The sequence below is a fragment of the Ranitomeya imitator genome, chromosome 8 (genome assembly GCF_032444005.1).
Source record: "Ranitomeya imitator isolate aRanImi1 chromosome 8, aRanImi1.pri, whole genome shotgun sequence".
NCBI lineage: Eukaryota > Metazoa > Chordata > Amphibia > Anura > Dendrobatidae > Ranitomeya > Ranitomeya imitator.
In genome coordinates this window covers 185277806-185299985 of record NC_091289.1, presented here as the reverse complement: position 1 = coordinate 185299985, position 22180 = coordinate 185277806, and the positions used below count along the sequence as shown (strand labels likewise).

The 22180-nt window shown below is 43.5% G+C and overlaps 1 protein-coding gene across 1 annotated transcript in view; it reads left to right on the top strand.

Annotated features, from left to right (window-relative positions):
* OMA1 (OMA1 zinc metallopeptidase) overlaps positions 1–22180 on the top strand; it is a 54589-nt gene that overhangs the window by 15035 nt on the left and 17374 nt on the right. The window contains exons 5-8 of the mRNA XM_069738107.1: positions 1310–1417; positions 3620–3748; positions 4766–4840; positions 18446–18595. Coding sequence (XP_069594208.1) covers positions 1310–1417; positions 3620–3748; positions 4766–4840; positions 18446–18595 — 462 coding nt within the window. The remainder of the gene's footprint in view (positions 1–1309; positions 1418–3619; positions 3749–4765; positions 4841–18445; positions 18596–22180) is intronic.

The following is a 22180-nucleotide window of genomic DNA, read 5'->3' as shown; positions in this document are numbered from 1 at the left end:
GGCCCCTAGTACGCCCGCTGCAGCCATTGCAAACCATCAGCAACCTGCGATCGCAACCCGGGGGGCGCGATTAGTGCCAGAGCAGGCGCCCCAGCGGCTACACACCACTTAACTGCCACTGCGAGATATTGTTGGTGGCATTTCAATAGTTAAACAGCAGCAATCGGAGCTTGCTCTGGTCGTGACTGTTAAAGGCTGGGGCCTGCTCTATATACCTGCAACCTGTCTTAGGCCTCTTTCACATTTCCGTCGGAATGGGGCCGTCGCAAACCGTGGGCACGACGGACGCTGTGCAAATAGTGCACAACGTGGGCAGCGGATGCAGTTTTCAGACGCATCCGCTGCCCATTATGAGTTCCGGGGAGGAGGGGGGCGGAGTTTCGGCCGCGCATGCGCGGTCGGAAGTGGCAGTTCCGACGGATGAAAAAACGTTTCATTGAACGTTTTTTTTTCGTCACGATGGGCCGCAAAATCACGACGCATCCGTTGCACGACGGATGCGACGTGTGGCCATACCTCGCAATGCGTTGCTAATGCAAGTCTTTGGAGAAAAAAACGCATCCTGCGGGCAACTTTGCAGGATGCGTTTTTTTCTCCAAAACGACGCATTGCGACGTTGGCCAAACGACGGAAGTGTGAAAGAGGCCTTACGATTTAAAGATATTTTATGTAACACCACGACTTGACGTAAAATAAAAAAAAAAATACTGATTTGTTAAATTCCCCGTCCGTCCAACAGCGCTGCTCTTTTTTTGAGGCATGTCTGAACTTTTGGTGACTGACGGTAACTTTTTTTTCCCCATAGTGTTGGAGACCCCTCAGCTCTTTGCACACCTCTTGTCTGTCAAATAGGAATTTTCCCCACCGACTAACCCCTGTAATTAAAGCCAAGCAAATGTATTTTTTATTAAATGATAAACTTTTATTTGTTATTTTCTTTAAAACTTTATTGCATATCCAAAAAAAACTGAGGATGGATGAGGTTAGCGTCTTCATCCTTGATCCAAGACCGCGGTCACTGAAGCAAAGAGGGAATCACTTAATTCTCAAATCAGCAGAGGGGTAAGAGGGTGTAATTAGTTTTTCTGCACAGCCAGGTTACTTCTGAGATGTTCCACTTCCCCAGGCACAGATTCCTTGTGCAGGTCATGCCCTAAAGAGCATCAATCTAGAATTCTGCATTCTTTAAATAGTCCCAAAATGTATCAATGGAGGCTGGAAAGTCTGTATCCCATGCTGCTGTATGTTGTACATAATATGTCTCCATCATATTAATCAGAGCTGTGACGGCTTCTGATTTGTCTTCCAGAATGGTCAGGTGTTTGTATTCACAGGAATGCTGCAGGCAGTGGCGGACGTCGACCAGCTCTCCTTCATTTTGGGTCATGAGCTCGCACACGCCATTCTTGAACATACAGTAAGTACATCATTGTAAAAGTGGCAATTATCTAAGTAATATTAATCTCCCAACGTAAAACTGGAGGCTTCTACTTAGCTTATGAACAGCAACATAATACTGTCACCTAGGTACAAAAATATAACTGCTATATTCTTGTACCCAGGGGACAGTATTATAACTACTAAAATACTGCCCCCTATGTACAAGAATATAACTACTATAATACTGCCCCTATGTACAAGAATATAACTACTATAATACTGCTCCTATGTACAAGAATATAACTACTATAATACTGCCCCCTATGTACAAGAATATAACTACTATAATACTGCCCCTATGTACAAGAATATAACTACTATAATACTGCCCCTATGTACAAGAATATAACTACTATAATACTGCCCCTATGTACAAGACTATAACTACTATAATACTGCCCCTATGTACAAGAATATAACTACTATAATACTGCCCCTATGTACAAGAATATAACTACTATAATACTGCCCCTATGTACAAGAACATAACTACTATAATACTTCCCCCTATGTACAAGAATATAACTACTATAATACTGCTCCTATGTACAAGAATATAACTACTATAATACTGCTCCTATGTACAAGAATATAACTACTATAATACTGCCCCTATGTACAAGAATATAACTACTATAATACTGCCCCTATGTACAAGAATATAACTACTATAATACTGCTCCTATGTACAAGAATATAACTACTATAATACTGTTCCTATGTACAAGAATATAACTACTATAATACTGCCCCTATATACAAGAATATAACTGCTATAATACTGCCCCTATGTACAAAAATATAGCTACGATAATACTGCTCTCTACTATAATGTGACTATTATACTGCCACTTATAATAGAAAACTATATCAACTATTTTTACATTGACGGTAAAATTAACTGCAAAAAAAAACAAAACAAAATAAACCATTATTGATGTATCCAGAAAAAAGAGTTTCTTAATTATCTTTATTCCTTCCAGCTCATTTCTTGTTCTTTCATGTGGATGGAGTCGCTGGGGGAGGGGGATGGTATTGGCTGCAGTTTGCTGCATTTTTCTAGCCCTGGACTTCTTACTTCGGCAGTGACTATAAAACCGTAATTGGATCATTTTATAGTAATGATATATTTTCTCGCTGCCTGGCTTAGGCAAGTGCTGAATTATGAAGCTTCTGCAGATCAATACTTGCGAGATCCTCAGTTAGAATTGAAAAGCTGAGCTGGTTCTGTGAATTTCTGGGTGTGTTTCTGCCTCAAGGTGGAAGGAGTATTAGGGTGCTGTGGATCACTGGATATTTTAATGCCCATAGTTATTGAAATCCACTCCCATATGCCATCCAGGACCCTGGGAAAGCTGAGTTACTGTAGCTATTGGAAAGGAGAATAAAAGAAGCACAGTTTTAAGCTCCTCCAGCAGAATAGTGAGTGCAGCTCTAGGGTATAATACAGGATGTAACTCAGGATCAGTAATGTAATGTATGTACACAGTGACTGCACCAGCAGAATAGTGAGTGCAGCTCTGGGGTATAATACAGGAGGTAACTCAGGATCAGTAATGTAATGAATGTACACAGTGACTGCACCAGCAGAATAGTGAGTGCAGCTCTGGGGTATAATACAGGATGTAACTCAGGATCAGTAATGTCTGTACACAGTGACTGCACCAGCAGAATAGTGAGTGCAGCTCTGGGGTATAATACAGGAGGTAACTCAGGATCAGTAATGTCTGTACACAGTGACTGCACCAGCAGAATAGTGAGTGCAGCTCTGGAGTATAATACAGGATGTAACTCAGGATCAGTAATGTAATGTCTGTACACAGTGACTGCACCAGCAGAATAGTGAGTGCAGCTCTGGGGTATAATACAGGATGTAACTCAGGATCAGTAATGTAATGTATGTACACAGTGACTGCACCAGCAGAATAGTGAGTGCAGCTCTGGGGTATAATACAGGATGTAACTCAGGATCAGTAATGTCTGTACACAGTGACTGCACCAGCAGAATAGTGAGTGCAGCTCTGGAGTACATTACATTTTCTGAATTTCTATGTAGATTATATTTATATGTAGATGTTTTTGTGCTGTATGTACCCTGCACATATATTCTACAGATCAGCTGTTCCTCATACTCTACATTCTTCATTCTGCGATCACTAACATGTCTTGATTCTTGCAGGCGGAGAAGGCCAGCATCAGCCATTTCCTGGACTTCCTCTTCCTCCTGTCCTTAGTCATGATTTGGGCTATCTGCCCCATGGACAGCATTGCCATTGTGGGTCAGTGGGTTCAGTCCAGGCTACGAGAGGTGAGGGTAAAACGTTAGGAGCTCGCACTATATGTGGGTGCCTTGGAAATATGAGTCACGTGCAGCCATTGACTTACGTCTCGCTTTGGTGTTGCGATTACTTTAGGAGGAGGCAGATCTCCTCAAATCAGAAATGTTCTCATCTTTTTTTAATATGTTTTAATTCTTTTAGCTTTTAATCTGAAAAATATAACAAGCCTAAATTTGTGTGGGAAGATGCTCTAAGGTGCAGTAGTAGTGATGCCTCATGGCCACTAGAGGGAGCAGCTTGTCTGTGAGTGGTCAGCGCATCCTGCACATCAGCCGCTAATGGAGGGATTGGCTGCTGCTTACTATAAAGGATCGTTTAATGGGTTCTTGGGATCATTATTTTTTTTTCCGCTTAATTGTAAAGAATTAGATAAGTTTTAAGTTACATGAATTATATAATCCTTTTGCCCTTTCATTCAGCACATAGAATTAAGTGCCATTGGCTGCAAACATTGCAGCAGTGTTTCGGCCCTTACATGGCCCCTCTCATCTTCAAGATCTTTGCTTATTGTCATAGAAGCTTAAAATCCATCCTCACCAAATTCTCACAACTTCAGTGTAAAAAAATTGCTCGTGAGCTTCATAACCTGCACTGATACATTGTTACAAAGTATAAAGCCAGAACACAGATTTGTGATGCTACAATGTATCAGTGCAGGTTGTAAAGCAAATAGTCAACACAAATCTCTATTCTGCCATTGTAGTTTGTCTATGGGATTTACAGCCTGCACTGATACATTGTAACAAACTGTCAGCCAAGGAGAGAGATTCGTGCTTCCGATGTTTTTAGCTCATAGACGATTGTAGTAAACTCTCAGCTGTGGTGGGAAGTGTGCTACCTGGAGGGGATTTCAAAGTCAGTGACTATTTGAAAAATGAAAAAAACTTAAATTTTTTTTTATAAATCTTCTCTAAAGTCCTACAAAGTTACAGAAGTTCATGATATAAAAACCAAAAAACACAAATTCTACAACTCCTCTATTGCAGTATTTGTTCCTGCGGCCGTATAGCCGAACACTGGAGGCAGAAGCGGATAAAGTTGGGCTTGAACTTGTTGCAAAGGTAAAGTACCATATATACTCGAGTATAAGCCGACCCCCCTAATTTTGCCACAAAAAACTGGGAAAACTTATTGACTGGAGTATAAGCCTAAGGTGGAAAATGCACCAGCTACCGGTGAATTTCAAAAATAAAAATAGATGCTCCATACCGTTCATTATGGCCCCATAGCTGTGCCATATAGTGCTCTGCACCGTTCATTATTGCCCCATAGCTGTGCCATATAGTGCTCTGCACCGTTCATTATTGTCCCATAACTGTGCCATATAGTGCTCTGCACCGTTCATTATTGCCCCATAGCTCTGCCATATAGTGCTCTGCACCGCTCATTATTGCCCCATAGCTGTGCCATATAGTGCTCTGCACCGTTCATTATTGTCCCATAGCTGTGCCATATAGTGCTCTGCACCGTTCATTATTGCCCCATAGCTCTGCCATATAGTGCTCTGCACCGCTCATTATTGCCCCATAGCTGTGCCATATAGTGCTCTGCACCGTTCATTATTGTCCCATAGCTGTGCCATATAGTGCTCTGCACCGTTCATTATTGCCCCAGAGCTCTGCCATATTGTGCTCTGCACCGTTCATTCTTGCCCCAGAGCTCTGCCATATAGTGCTCTGCACCGTTCATTCTTGCCCCATAGCTGTGCCATATAGTGCTCTGCACCGTTCATTCTTGCCCCATAGCTGTGCCATATAGTGCTCTGCACCGTTCATTATTGCCCCATAGCTCTGCCATATAGTGCTCTGCACCGTTCATTATTGTCCCATAGATGCTCCGTATAAAGCTGTGCCATTGCTGCTGCTGCAATAATAAAAAAAAAAATGCCATACTCACCTCTCTTGGTTGCAGCTCCTCAGCGTCCCGTCCCGGTGTCTCTCCGCACTGACTGTTCAGGCAGAGGGCGGCGCACACTATATGCGTCATCGCGCCCTCTGACCTGAACAGTCAGTGCGGAGAGACGCCGGGAAGATGGAGCGGCGCCCGGCGGGTGGAACGGGGACAGGTGAATATAAAATACTCACCTAGTCCCAGCGCTCCTGACGCTCACTCTGCCTGTCACACTGTCTTCGGGTGCCGCTGCTCTTCCTGTCAGCGGTCACTGGCACCGCTCAGAGGAATGAATATGCGGCTCCACCCCTATGGGAGTGGAGTCCATATTCATTTCTCTAATGAGCGGTCCCACGTGACCGCTGAAGAGGGGAAGAAGCTGCAGCACAGAAGACCGTGGGACAGGCGGGGAGCGTCAGGAGCGCTGGGACTAGGTGAGTATGCCTCAGCGCCCTCTTCCCCTCACCCGCCGACCCTGCCACCCACCGTGACTCGAGTATAAGCCGAGAGGGGCACTTTCAGCCCAAAAATTTGGGCTGAAAATCTCGGCTTATACTCGAGTATATACGGTAATCCATCCGGTTACGGTATATTCTTGTACATAGTGGGCAGTATTATAGTAGTTATATTCTTGTACATAGGAGCAGTATTATAGTATTTATATTCTTGTACATAGGGGGCAGTATTATAGTAGTTATATTCTTGTACATAGGGGGCAGTATTATAGTAGTTATATTCTTGTACATAGGGGGCAGTATTATAGTAGTTATATTCTTGTACATAGGAGCAGTATTATAGTATTTATATTCTTGTACATAGGGGGCAGTATTATAGTAGTTATATTCTTGTACATAGGGGGCAGTATTATAGTAGTTATATTCTTGTACATAGGGGGCAGTATTATAGTAGTTATATTCTTGTACATAGGGGGCAGTATTATAGTAGTTATATTCTTGTACATAGGGGCAGTATTATAGTAGTTATATTCTTGTATATAGGGGGCAGTATTATAGTAGTTATATTCTTGTACATAGGGGCAGTATTATAGTAGTTATATTCTTGTACATAGGGAGCAGTATTATCGTAGTTATATTCCTGTACATAGAGCAGTATTATAGTAGTTATATTCTTGTACATAGGGGCAGTATTATAGTAGTTATATTCTTGTACATAGGGAGCAGTATTATAGTAGTTATATTCCTGTACATAGAGCAGTATTATAGTAGTTATATTCTTGTACATAGGGGCAGTATTATAGTAGTTATATTCTTGTACATAGGGGGCAGTATTATATTAGTTATATTCTTGTACATAGGGGCAGTATTATAGTAGTTATATTTTTGTACATAGGAGCAGTATTATAGTAGTTATATTCTTGTACATAGGGGGCAGTATTATAGTAGTTATATTCTTGTACATAGGGGCAGTATTATAGTAGTTATATTCTTGTACATAGGGGCAGTATTATATTAGTTATATTCTTGTACATAGGAGCAGTATTATAATAGTTATATTCTTGTACATAGGAGCAGTATTATAGTAGTTATATTCTTGTACATAGGAGCAGTATTATAGTAGTTGTATTCTTGTACATAGGAGCAGTATTATAGTAGTTGTATTCTTGTACATAGGAGCAGTATTATAGTAGTTTTATTCTTGTACATAGGGGCAGTATTATAGTAGTTATATTCTTGTACATAGGGGGCAGTATTATATTAGTTATATTCTTGTACATAGGGGCAGTATTATAGTAGTTATATTTTTGTACATAGGAGCAGTATTATAGTAGTTATATTCTTGTACATAGGGGGCAGTATTATAGTAGTTATATTCTTGTACATAGGGGCAGTATTATAGTAGTTATATTCTTGTACATAGGGGCAGTATTATATTAGTTATATTCTTGTACATAGGAGCAGTATTATAATAGTTATATTCTTGTACATAGGAGCAGTATTATAGTAGTTATATTCTTGTACATAGGAGCAGTATTATAGTAGTTGTATTCTTGTACATAGGAGCAGTATTATAGTAGTTGTATTCTTGTACATAGGAGCAGTATTATAGTAGTTTTATTCTTGTACATAGGGGCAGTATTATATTAGTTATATTCTTGTACATAGGAGCAGTATTATAATAGTTATATTCTTGTACATAGGAGCAGTATTATAGTAGTTATATTCTTGTACATAGGGGGCAGTATTATAGTAGTTATATTCTTGTACATAGGGGCAGTATTATAGTAGTTATATTCTTGTACATAGGGGGCAGTATTATAGTAGTTATATTCTTGTATATAGGGGGCAGTATTATAGTAGTTATATTCTTGTACATAGGGGCAGTATTATAGTAGTTATATTCTTGTACATAGGGAGCAGTATTATCGTAGTTATATTCCTGTACATAGAGCAGTATTATAGTAGTTATATTCTTGTACATAGGGGCAGTATTATAGTAGTTATATTCTTGTACATAGGGAGCAGTATTATAGTAGTTATATTCCTGTACATAGAGCAGTATTATAGTAGTTATATTCTTGTACATAGGGGCAGTATTATAGTAGTTATATTCTTGTACATAGGGGGCAGTATTATATTAGTTATATTCTTGTACATAGGGGCAGTATTATAGTAGTTATATTTTTGTACATAGGAGCAGTATTATAGTAGTTATATTCTTGTACATAGGGGGCAGTATTATAGTAGTTATATTCTTGTACATAGGGGCAGTATTATAGTAGTTATATTCTTGTACATAGGGGCAGTATTATATTAGTTATATTCTTGTACATAGGAGCAGTATTATAATAGTTATATTCTTGTACATAGGAGCAGTATTATAGTAGTTATATTCTTGTACATAGGAGCAGTATTATAGTAGTTGTATTCTTGTACATAGGAGCAGTATTATAGTAGTTGTATTCTTGTACATAGGAGCAGTATTATAGTAGTTTTATTCTTGTACATAGGGGCAGTATTATAGTAGTTATATTCTTGTACATAGGGGGCAGTATTATATTAGTTATATTCTTGTACATAGGGGCAGTATTATAGTAGTTATATTTTTGTACATAGGGGCAGTATTATAGTAGTTATATTCTTGTACATAGGGGGCAGTATTATAGTAGTTATATTCTTGTACATAGGGGCAGTATTATAGTAGTTATATTCTTGTACATAGGGGCAGTATTATATTAGTTATATTCTTGTACATAGGAGCAGTATTATAATAGTTATATTCTTGTACATAGGAGCAGTATTATAGTAGTTATATTCTTGTACATAGGAGCAGTATTATAGTAGTTGTATTCTTGTACATAGGAGCAGTATTATAGTAGTTGTATTCTTGTACATAGGAGCAGTATTATAGTAGTTTTATTCTTGTACATAGGGGCAGTATTATATTAGTTATATTCTTGTACATAGGAGCAGTATTATAATAGTTATATTCTTGTACATAGGAGCAGTATTATAGTAGTTATATTCTTGTACATAGGGGGCAGTATTATAGTAGTTATATTCTTGTACATAGGGGCAGTATTATAGTAGTTATATTCTTGTACATAGGGGGCAGTATTATAGTAGTTATATTCTTGTACATAGGAGCAGTATTATAGTAGTTATATTCTTGTACATAGGGGCAGTATTATAGTAGTTATATTCTTGTACATAGGGGGCAGTATTATAGTAGTTATATTCTAGAACATAGGGGCAGTATTATAGTAGTTATATTCTTGTACATAGGAGCAGTATTATAGTAGTTATATTCTTGTACATAGGGGCAGTATTATAGTAGTTATATTCTTGTACATAGGGGGCAGTATTATAGTAGTTATATTCTAGAACATAGGGGCAGTATTATAGTAGTTATATTCTTGTACATAGGAGCAGTATTATAGTAGTTATATTCTTGTACATAGAGGCAGTATTATAGTAGTTATATTCTTGTACATAGAGGCAGTATTATAGTAGTTATATTCTTGTACATAGAGGCAGTATTATAGTAGTTATATTCTTGTACATAGGAGCAGTATTATAGTAGTTATATTCTTGTACATAGGAGCAGTATTATAGTAGTTATATTCTTGTACATAGAAGGCAGTATTATAGTAGGTATATTCTTGGACATAGGAGCAGTATTATAGTAGTTATATTCTTGTACATAGGGGCAGTATTATAGTAGTTATATTCTTGTACATAGGAGCAGTATTATAGTAGTTATATTCTTGTACATAGGGGCAGTATTATAGTAGTTATATTCTTGTACATAGAGGCAGTATTATAGTAGTTATATTCTTGTACATAGGGGCAGTATTATAGTAGTTATATTCTTGTACATAGAGGCAGTATTATAGTAGTTATATTCTTGTACATAGAGGCAGTATTATAGTAGTTATATTCTTGTACATAGGGGTAGTATTATAGTAGTTATATTCTTGTACATAGGATACAGTATTATAGTAGTTATATTCTTGTACATAGAGGCAGTATTATAGTAGTTATATTCTTGTACATAGGGGCAGTATTATAGTAGTTATATTCTTGTACATAGGGGGCAGTATTATAGTAGTTATATTCTTGTACATAGAGGCAGTATTATAGCAGTACGTACTCCCCAGTGCCCTGCACCCAGCAGTGCCGGTAGTTGGAACACCTGACATTGGGGTGTCAGCACTCGTCTCAGTGCGGTGAATTAGCCGCCTGTACACCATGACGGGCAGAGCCTGCATGATAATTTGTTCGCTCGACAGCTCATCTGACTGGGATGGTGATGTACAAACTGCTGCGGAGTAACCTCCTTTGTCTGGAAGCTTGTACACATGCAAATATCTCCTCCGCTTTGAATAACAGATTTCATTCCCATGAGCTTCCTCCCCGTGTTATCATCTCATGCACTGCATGCTTGGAAGTCGGCCTCAGAAATGTCAAGTCGCGAGGTGGCTGTGTACAGGATTCACATTTATGCCGGCGCTTTGATGTAATCGCTGCCACGAGATACAATTCGCTCAAAGAGAAGCAATGAGCGTCATACGAGCCTCGCAGAATTATTAGCAGCTGAATATTGCTGCATTTCTTTTCAGTCGGCGCCATCTAGTGGGCTGTAATTAAATGATATATGTGAAAGAATTTATAACTTAATAAATTCATCATCATCAAAAATGTCTCCACTGCTCTAATGGTTTTCTACAATGTGTCAGTTCATGTAAATAGGGGAGCTCACTGACTAGAGTTCCCCCTAGTGGTGACTGTACATATCTGTCTGTTGTGAGCTCCCTCTAGTGGTGGTGTCTGTATAAATCTGTATGTAGTGAGCTCCCTCTAGTGGTGGCTGTATAAATCTGTATGTAGTGAGCTCCCCTAGTGGTGGCTGTATAAATCTGTATGTAGTGAGCTCCCTCTAGTGGTGTCTGTATAAATCTGTATGTAGTGAGCCCCCTAGTGGTGACAGTATAAATCTGTATGTAGTGTGCTCCCTCTAGTGGTGGCTGTATAAATCTGTATGTAGTGAGCTCCCTCTAGTGGTGTCTGTATAAATCTGTATGTAGTGAGCTCCCTCTAGTGGTGGCTGTATAAATCTGTATGTAGTGAGCTCCCTCTAGTGGTGGCTGTATAAATCTGTATGTAGTGAGCTCCCTCTAGTGGTGTCTGTATAAATCTGTATGTAGTGAGCCCCCTAGTGGTGACTGTATAAATCTGTATGTAGTGAGCTCCCCCTAGTGGTGACTGTATAAATATGTATGTAGTGAGCTCCCTCTAGTGGTGTCTGTATAAATCTGTATGTAGTGAGCTCCCTCTAGTGGTGGCTGTATAAATCTGTATGTAGTGAGCTCCCCCTAGTGGTGACTGTATAAATATGTATGTAGTGAGCTCCCTCTAGTGGTGTCTGTATAAATCTGTATGTAGTGAGCTCCCTCTAGTGGTGACTGTATAACTCTATATGTAGAGAGCTCCCTCTAGTGGTGACTGTATAAATATGTATGTAGTGAGCTCCCTCTAGTGGTGTCTGTATAAATCTGTAGGTAGTGTGCTCCCTCTAGTGGTCACTATATAAATCTGTAGGTAGTGTGCTCCCTCTAGTGGTCACTATATAAATCTGTAGGTAGTGTGCTCCCTCTAGTGTTGGCTGTATAAATCTATGTAGTGAGCTTCCCCTAGTGTTTACAGTGTACGTAAGGTTTTGTGGGGTGTTTTTGGTATATGGTGGGTCTTATAGGTTGTTCCTGGTATATGGTGGTTATGTAGGCTGTTCCCGGTATACGGCGGGTCTTGTGGGGTGTATCCAGCATACAACAGATTTTGTAGGGTGTTTCCAGTATACAGCAGGTGTTTGGAAGTGTTCCCTGTATGCGGTGGGTATTGCAGAGCGTTCCAAATATATTACGGATCTTGTGGGTTGTTCCTGATATACGCCGGGTCTTGTAGGGTATTTACGGTATACAGCTGGCCTTGTGGGATGTTCCCAGTATATGGCGGGTTTTGTAGGGGGTTCCCAGTGTACAGCAGGTTTTGTATGAGGGTCCCAGTATATGGCGGGTGTTTTAGGGTGTTCTTGGTATATGGCGGTCTTGTAGGGTATTTCCAGTATATGGCGGGTCTTGTAGGGTATTTCCGGTATATGGCGGGTCTTGTAGGGTATTTCCGGTATATGGCGGGTCTTGTAGGGTATTTCCGGTATATGGCGGGTCTTGTAGGGTATTACCGGTATATGGCGGGTCTTGTAGGGTATTTCCGGTATACAGCGGGTCTTGTAGGGTATTTCCGGTATATGGCGGGTCTTGTAGGGTATTTCCGGTATATGGCGGGTCTTGTAGGGTATTACCGGTATACGGCGAGTCTTGTGGGTTGTTACTGGTATATGTTTGGTCTTGTAAAGGGTTTCCGTTATACGTTAGTTCTTGTAGGGTATTTCCGGTATACAGCAGGTCTTGTGGGATGTTCCTGGTATACGGTTGTTTTTTTAGGGTGTTCTTGGTATATGGCGGGTCTTGTATGGTATTCCCAATATACGACTTGTCTTGTAGGGGGTTCCCGGTATATGGCGGGTCTTGTAGGGTATTTCTGGTATACTGCAGGTCTTGTGGGATGTTTCCGGTAAATGGCGGGTCTTGTAGGGGTTTCCCAGTATACGGCGTTTTTTTTAGGGTGTTCTTGGTACATGGTAATATATAATATACGGCTTGTTTTATAGGGGTTTCTCAGTATACATATTCTGTTGACTTTTGTGTGACATTAGAATACACACAGATTGCAAAATATGGACTCAGGTACTTTAGCAATCTTTGGGGAGCGAGGCGCTCGTCTGCTCTCTAGCAATCTCTGGGGAGCGAGGCGCTCGTCTGCTCTCTAGCAATCTCTGGAGAGTGAGGCGCTCGTCTGCTCTCGCAATCTCTGGGGAGCGAGGCGCTCGTCTGCTCTCTAGCAATCTCTGGGGATCGAGGCGCTCGTCTGCTCTAGCAATCTCTGGGGAACGAGGCGCTCGTCTGCTCTCTAGCAATCTCTGAGGAGCCAGGCGCTCGTCTGCTCTCTAGCAATCTCTGGAGAGTGAGGCGCTCGTCTGCTCTCTAGCAATCTCTGGGGAGCGAGGCGCTCGTCTGCTCTCTAGCAATCTCTGGAGAGTGAGGCGCTCGTCTGCTCTCTAGCAATCTCTTAGGAGCGAGGCGCTCGTCTGCTCTCTAGCAATCTCTGGAGAGTGAGGCGCTCGTCTGCTCTCTAGCAGTCTCTGTGGAGCGAGGCGCTCGTCTGCTCTCTAGCAGTCTCTGTGGAGCGAGGCGCTCGTCTGCTCTCTAGCAATCTCTGGGGAGCGAGGCGCTCGTCTGCTCTCTAGCAGTCTCTGGGGAGCGAGGCGCTCGTCTGCTTTCTAGCAGTCTCTGGGGAGCGAGGCGCTCGTCTGCTCTCTAGCAATCTCTGGGGAGCGAGGCGCTCGTCTGCTCTCTAGCAATCTCTGGGGAGCGAGGCGCTCGTCTGCTCTCTAGCAATCTCTGAGGAGCGAGGCGCTCGTCTGCTCTCTAGCAATCTCTGGGGAGCGAGGCGCTCGTCTGCTCTCTAGCAATCTCTGGGGAGCCAGGTGCTCGTCTGCTTTCTAGCAATCTCTGGGGAGCCAGGCGCTCGTCTGCTCTCTAGCAATCTCTGGGGAGTGAGGCGCTCGTCTGCTCTCTAGCAATCTCTGGGGAGCGAGGCGCTCGTCTGCTCTCTAGCAATCTCTGGGGAGCCAGGTGCTCGTCTGCTTTCTAGCAATCTCTGGGGAGCCAGGCGCTCGTCTGCTTTCTAGCAATCTCTGGGGAGCCAGGCGCTCGTCTGCTCTCTAGCAATCTCTGGAGAGTGAGGCGCTCGTCTGCTCTCTAGCAAGCTCTGGGGAGCGAGGCGCTCGTCTGCTTTCTAGCAATCTCTGGGGAGCGAGGCGCTCGTCTGCTTTCTAGCAATCTCTGGGGAACGAGGCGCTCGTCTGCTTTCTAGCAATCTCTGGGGAACGAGGCGCTCGTCTGCTTTCTAGCAATCTCTGGGGAGCCAGGTGCTCGTCTGCTTTCTAGCAATCTCTGGGGAGCCAGGTGCTCGTCTGCTTTCTAGCAATCTCTGGGGAGCGAGGCGCTCGTCTGCTCTCTAGCAATCTCTGGGGAGCCAGGTGCTCGTCTGCTCTCTAGCAATCTCTGGGGAGCGAGGCGCTCGTCTGCTTTCTAGCAATCTCTGGGGAGCGAGGTGCTCGTCTGCTTTCTAGCAATCTCTGGGGAGCCAGGTGCTCGTCTGCTTTCTAGCAATCTCTGGGGAGCGAGGCGCTCGTCTGCTCTCTAGCAATCTCTGGGGAGCCAGGTGCTCGTCTGCTCTCTAGCAATCTCTGGGGAGCCAGGCGCTCGTCTGCTTTCTAGCAAGCTCTGGGGAGCGAGGCGCTCGTCTGCTTTCTAGCAATCTCTGGGGAGCCAGGCGCTCGTCTGCTTTCTAGCAAGCTCTGGGGAGCGAGGCGCTCGTCTGCTTTCTAGCAAGCTCTGGGGAGCGAGGCGCTCGTCTGCTTTCTAGCAAGCTCTGGGGAGCGAGGCGCTCGTCTGCTTTCTAGCAATCTCTGGGGAGCGAGGCGCTCGTCTGCTCTCTAGCAATCTCTGGGGAGCCAGGCGCTCGTCTGCTTTCTAGCAATCTCTGGGGAGCGAGGCGCTCGTCTGCTTTCTAGCAATCTCTGGGGAGCCAGGCGCTCGTCTGCTTTCTAGCAATCTCTGGGGAGCCAGGTGCTCGTCTGCTCTCTAGCAATCTCTGGGGAGCCAGGTGCTCGTCTGCTTTCTAGCAAGCTCTGGGGAGCGAGGCGCTCGTCTGCTTTCTAGCAATCTCTGGGGAGCCAGGCGCTCGTCTGCTTTCTAGCAATCTCTGGGGAGCGAGGTGCTCGTCTGCTCTCTAGCAATCTCTGGGGAGTGAGGCGCTCGTCTGCTCTCTAGCAATCTCTGGGGAGTGAGGCGCTCGTCTGCTTTCTAGCAATCTCTGGGGAGCGAGGCGCTCGTCTGCTCTCTAGCAATCTCTGGGGAGCGTGGCGCTCGTCTGCTCTCTAGCAATCTCTGGGGAGTGAGGCGCTCGTCTGCTCTCTAGCAATCTCTGGGGAGCGAGGTGCTCGTCTGCTCTCTAGCAATCTCTGGGGAGCCAGGCGCTCGTCTGCAGAATTTTAGATAATTGATTTCTTGTTTGTTACTTGAAGGTTCTAATGAATAACTTTGCTACTTTCCTTTTAGGATTTATTTTATGAACCAGTAGGTTCCGGATAAATGCTTTTTCTAAAAGAAATGTTAATATTGCTATTTTCTTTTTGTCATTACTGTCATCCTGGTATTCTGTTCATGAACCAGGAAGCCCAGGAAGAACAGCAATGTAGATATTTTTTTTTTTCCTTTCTCCTTTGAAATCGTCTGGCGCTGTATGATATTGAGCGTCCGGTGGGCCTTTCCAGGCCATGCTCCGTGCCCCTCAGCCCTTTCTGCCACCAAATGTGTAGATGATGTAGGAGACACCATCGAGTCAGTAATATATTTTGCCAGTGCAGAGGTTCACTTTCCAATGTCTGAACAGGGCAGGTGCCCGTTGTGCCTGATGTAGAAGGCATCCTCCAGAAGAAAAGGGAGGATGCCTCACCCCAAGAGTGGCCCGTGGGTGCCCATGACCCCAAGAGTGGCCCGTGGGTGCCCACCACCCCAAGAGTGGCCCGTGGGTGCCCACCACCCCAAGAGTGGCCCGTGGGTGCCTACCACCCCAAGAGTGGCCCGTGGGTGCCTACCACCCCAAGAGTGGCCCGTGGGTGCCTACCACCCCAAGAGTGGCCCGTGGGTGCCTACCACCCCAAGAGTGGCCCGTGGGTGCCCACCACCCCAAGAGTGGCCCGTGGGTGCCCACCACCCCAAGAGTGGCCCGTGGGTGCCCACCACCCCAAGAGTGGCCCGTGGGTGCCCACCACCCCAAGAGTGGCCCGTGGGTGCCTACCACCCCAAGAGTGGCCCGTGGGTGCCTACCACCCCAAGAGTGGCCCGTGGGTGCCTACCACCCCAAGAGTGGCCCGTGGGTGCCCACCACCCCAAGAGTGGCCCGTGGGTGCCCACCACCCCAAGAGTGGCCCGTGGGTGCCCACCACCCCAAGAGTGGCCCGTGGGTGCCCACCACCCCAAGAGTGGCCCGTGGGTGCCCACCACCCCAAGAGTGGCCCGTGGGTGCCCACCACCCCAAGAGTGGCCCGTGGGTGCCCACCACCCCAAGAGTGGCCCGTAGGTGCCCACCACCCCAAGAGTGGCCCGTAGGTGCCCACCACCCCAAGAGTGGCCCGTAGGTGCCCACCACCCCAAGAGTGGCCCGTAGGTGCCCACCACCCCAAGAGTGGCCCGTAGGTGCCCACCACCCCAAGAGTGGCCCGTAGGTGCCCACCACCCCAAGAGTGGCCCGTAGGTGCCCATCACACCATTTTGGGCGCATTGTCATAGAATGCGGGACTATTTCCAGATAAAGTTGCGGAAACAAAGTTGTTAACCCACAATTTTGGAAAGGTGCCAACAATTTTGTTCTTCCCATTTTGGGGTTTTTGTGTGAAATTATGTCAAAATTGCCTTTTTTCCTCTTTCCAATACACACAAAGGAAATAAACCTGTGTATAGCAAATCATGCGTAATTGTAGTAATGTTCTGGTAGAAATACTTCATTTTCCGGAACAATTTCAAGGGTGCCAACACTTTTGGCCATGACTGTATGCGGGCAGCAGAGTTTCTCTAGATGGTTGTAGCGAAAGAACGAGAAGAGTTTTATCCCGCAGTGTCGCCGGCTCCTGTGTAACGAGACGCGCGCTCATCGTCACCGGCGTCTCTGGAACTGTCCCTTTAAATCTCTCCGTTCTCTGATAATGGACTGACGGCCGTTCTGTCTTCCTGATGTGCGCGGCTTTATCCGTGGCTCCGGAGTATGATGTGGTTCTGTATTTTAATGGCGGTAAGTGCGGCACTTCGTGACCATGTATCAGTGTAATGTGCGAGGTTGTCGCAGTAAATCATGGCTGCCGTCCGCTCGCGCTTCCTGAAAACGTCACCATTTTTCTTGTCGCTCGTCACATTTCACAAGGACTCTGAAAGGTCGGCTTGTGACGGCTGTCACTCCGCACCTCAGCCGCCTCGTCCTCCTTACAATACTTTCCTTTGATACTTTGCTTTAAAGGTTTTAATAGAGTCACGACCCGAGGTCATATTTAAAGGGATGTCATCATTCTAGTATTCATTATTGCCATTCAGTTTCATCAAAAAGGTGCAACTTTTTTGCTTTTTCAGGATATTTGTTTCCCTGTCAATTTCCCTTCAATGTGGTTATAAATAAGAGTACCTTTAAAAAAAAAAAAAAAAAACACAGATAAAAGCATTAGAAAACCCTGTCATTAGACCGTCAGTATGTGCTTACTTATTGATTCTTAGTTCAAGGGGTATTCCTATCTCCAAGATCCTCTCCCAGTATGTAGTTGCTAATAACATTGTTATTATGACTAATACCTCTAATTAGAAATGTAGTGTAGTTCTTCTGATTAGCTATGTCGTTTACCCCATGTGCAGGGCATTGCAGTAGCTTAGTTGCTAGGGGTCGCAATCATGGATACCTAACTGTCACTATATGAGTGGTCGTAACCATGGATACTTAAGCTACTGCAGTGCCCTGCATAATAGGGTAAGTGTCATAGCGAATCAGAAGAACTATCCTACATTTCTAATTGCAGGTATTTGCTAATATTATTCTTATTACACCTACATATTGGGATATAATCTTGGAGATCAGAATACCCCTTTAAATATTTCTACAGTGCAACGCAAAGGCTATAGACGATAAATGGTGCAACATTTTTCATATAACCCAATTTAAAAAATATAAATATTTTTATCCAAAACTACATGCATCTAAGCAAAAAAAAATTTGTCAACCTCATTAATTCTTCAGATTTTTTAGAGATCCTACATTGATTACAAAGTGTTACCGCAGCCTTGTGATAGGCCAGCGCCTGATAACATGAGGCTATATCTCTTGGGGTACAAAGAATTGTAACAAACCCCCAGCTGCGAGAAGTATTAGGTCTGAGCAAGATTTCAGGTTCTGCATATAAATAAAAATGTTTAAATTCACTGAGAGCAAATATGGATACAAAAGATAAAAAAAAAAGTTAAAAAAAAAGTTAAGTTATTAACACAAATACAAAGTTATTAAAAAAAAATAACCATCTGCAGAACTCTTCTTTTGTCTTCCTGTGTGGCTGGATACATTGTGATAATGCTGTGATTGTATTCCCCTCCCCAGGCGTGCGCTGACGTGAGAGCCAGCTCGGTCTTCTGGAAGCAGATGGAACTCGTGGAGTCCCTGGTGGGGCAGCCCCGCATCCCCGAGTGGCTGTCCACCCACCCGTCACACGAGAACCGAGCGCAGCGTCTGGACAGACTGATCCCCAAGGTTTGTGCAATGGAAAAGAATAGGGATTCTGTCTGATCAGCACAGGATAGGGGGCGCTAATGAGAACTTCTGATCAGCGTCCAATCCAGCGCCCCCCTTATCCGTTATCCCATATCCTTTTTTACCCTCTTTTAGGCCCCTTTTACACATCAGTTTTTTTGCTATCGGTCGCAATCCGTCGAATTTTGAAAAAAAAACGGATCCGGCGACTGATGCCGCCGGATCCGTTTTTTCTTTCTCATAGACTTGTATTAGCGACGGATGGCCTCACGTTTTATCCGTCGTTTGCCGGATCCGTCAAAAATTGTTTGTCCGTCCAGCGGCCTGAGACAAGGGACAAAGTAACGTTTTTTGTGTACGTCGAAAAAACGGACGGCGACGGAGTGGAAGCCTATGGGCGCCGGATCGGTCAAATGACGGAATCCAGCGACGGATTCCGTTTTTTTTAGCTGAGCATGTTCAGATCAAATTAGCCAGATCCGCTAGTCGGATCCGTCCAAAAAACGGATCCGTCGCATCAGTTTTTCACAATCTCCGACCCATCCATCGAGCCAACGGATTGTGACTGACGGCAAAAAACTGATGTGTGAAAGGGGCTTTAGGGGAAACATCTATGATGAGGTCGCTTCCACTCAGATTATTCTGGTACGGAAAGGTTTCCGATTTTGCTGTTTTAGAGAACACAACCGAATCCTACAATTAAACGTGGCCTTGTCCATTCGCACAGACGCAAAAATGGTACAAAAAAATTTAGGAACGCTAAACATATATTTATTCAACAGCGATTGAAAATGCCCCTAAATATAAATACGGACCGGAGGAATAACACAAATATTTATTTTTGTTTATTATTATTGAAAATAATAATACTTTTTTGAAACATTTGAACATTATTGAAGTAAATGTGTCATCAGGAAATGGCTTATTGTTTAATTCAGATTTTGTTTGCTAAAGGGTTGGCCTCCTATGGGTGTAATTTTTCTTTATTTTTTCTTAAATTCATGTATTTTGGGCTAAAAATAATTTTTGCAATTTGGTGTCATTGCACATGTTGCACCGTTTGGCTTTTACAGGTCCTTTCTTTTCATGCACAATAAACTTTGATGTGGTCTATGTCCATAAATCAGCGGAGAGGAGCTCAGAAAAATACACAAACTTCTGTGCATTCATCAGTCTGTAGATTCTGTATAGACAGAAGTGCTGGTCACCTATTGAGAATGGTGGATCCAGTGTTATCAGTCATTGTACAGGAGGAGGTGAGCTGTGACATCACCTATTGTGAATGGTGGATCCTGTGTTATCTACAGTATATAGAGGTGTTATCAGTCATTGTACAGGAGGAGGAGGTGAGCTGTGACATCACCTATTGTGAATGGTGGATCCTGTATTATCTACTGTATATAGAGGTGTTATCAGTCATTGTACAGGAGGAGGAGGTGAGCTGTGACATCACCTATTGTGAATGGTGGATCCTGTGTTATCTACTGTATATAGAGGTATTATCAGTCAAGGTACAGGAGGAGGAGGTGAGCTGTGACATCACCTATTGTGAATGGTGGATCCTGTGTTATCTACAGTATATAGAGGTGTTATCAGTCATTGTACAGGAGGAGGTGAGCTGTGATATCACCTATTGTGAATGGTGGATCCTGTGTTATCTACTGTATATAGAGGTGTTATCAGTCAAGGTACAGGAGGAGGAGGTGAGCTGTGACATCACCTATTGTGAATGGTGGATCCTGTGTTATCTACAGTATATAGAGGTGTTATCAGTCATTGTACAGGAGGAGGAGGTGAGCTGTGACATCACCTATTGTGAATGGTGGATCCTGTATTATCTACTGTATATAGAGGTGTTATCAGTCATTGTACAGGAGGAGGAGGTGAGCTGTGACATCACCTATTGTGAATGATGGATCCTGTGATATCTACTGTATATAGAGGTATTATCAGTCATTGTACAGGAGGAGGTGAGCTGTGACATCACCTATTGTGAATGGTGGATCCTGTATTATCTACTGTATATAGAGGTGTTATCCGTCATTGTACAGGAGGAGGAGGTGAGCTGTGACATCACCTATTGTGAATGACTCCTGTGTTATTTTTCATTGTAATCATCTCTGTGGTGATAATGAGACTTCTGAAAAGTCTTCTGTGCAGAAAAGGTAGCATTAGTCTATTGTTATGCCTAGTACCCAGTGTAAAAATCAGAATATTTATGATTTTATTTTTTAATATTGACATAGTGAAATGGAATTCAGAATTATACCATAACAACCCATCGTTATTATTGTTTAAAAAAACATTTAACATAAAAACCTGATTTAAACAATAAATCCTTTTCTGGTGACTCTTCCCTTTTAATTCCCAGAATTGTATTGTACCCTGAAGGAGTTAAATATTGCGGCGGCGTTAATATAGTGGTGATTACACATGGACGGGGCTTTTATATCTCTGCCTCCAGCTGCGGCTCGAACATTTTCTTCCCTTTTTCCAGTCGTGCGGCATAACAACACGTCTCCTGTTCTCTCGCACATTGTGACGCCGCCACGCTGTGTTCCTGGAGCTTCCCGCAACTCTCGGCAGCACGTAATAAGCGCCGGTCCCGATCTACGCGGCATCCGGGAGGCTCCGGGCCATCTCCGCACAGTGGCCAAGTGTCAGTGTTTTCCACCTTCCCGAATATTAGAAGGACGCACCCCTCTTCTTCTGCTGTACGGGAACACAATGGAGTTTTGCATTTTATTTTTTTTTCTTTAAAGGGTCGGTGCTTAGTTGTTAATTTTTTATATATTTTTTAAAAAAACATTTTTTATTTAGAAAATATTTGTAGATTTGCTTTGGAAGCCTCAACTCTAAAAATACAAGGGTGACCTCTAATAACCCACAATTTGCCAGGGTCCAGGAAGCTGATTCAGGGGGGCCAGTATAATGGGGTCCTGTCATGTTAGAGATGTTTGTAGGGTAAATACACTTGATTTTATTTTTTTTTTAGCAATCAAGTTGCAATAAGATAGCTTGGGGAGAAAGTTGTTGAAGCCATTGTACAGTGCATCAACTCCGTGAACGATTCTTTATACTTTGCCGTCATCTGACTACAGGAGATTGCAGCTGTTTGCGTGTTATTTTTGCAGTTTTTATCCTGCAGGATCGGGAGTTGTCATATTCTAGCTTCAGTCGCAGATAAGAGAACCTGCAGCGCGCCGGCAGCGTGCGTAATAACAGACATTTTGCGCGGCCTCAATCAGTTGTTCTTTCTTTCGGCGCGGCAGGCAAAACAGGCCTGATAATAAAATCCAGGAGCGTAACGCTGCTCCGAGTGGTTTTCCTTGTGGCTGAGCCGGGTAATGTCTGTGAATACAGATATAATTGGATGTACATGTGGATCCGCTTCAGTTGATCTGACTCCGTCCATACACTTGTGATGTGGGCACGCGGTAATCGCTTCCCTCGCAGATGCCGCTAATCTGTACGGCTGCACACTGTCACACTCCTTCCACTCTGCTACACTAAATATACAGAAACTTTCATGCTTCACTTACAGTCAAAGGTTCAGAGTCGAAATGTTTAATACGGGTTATTATA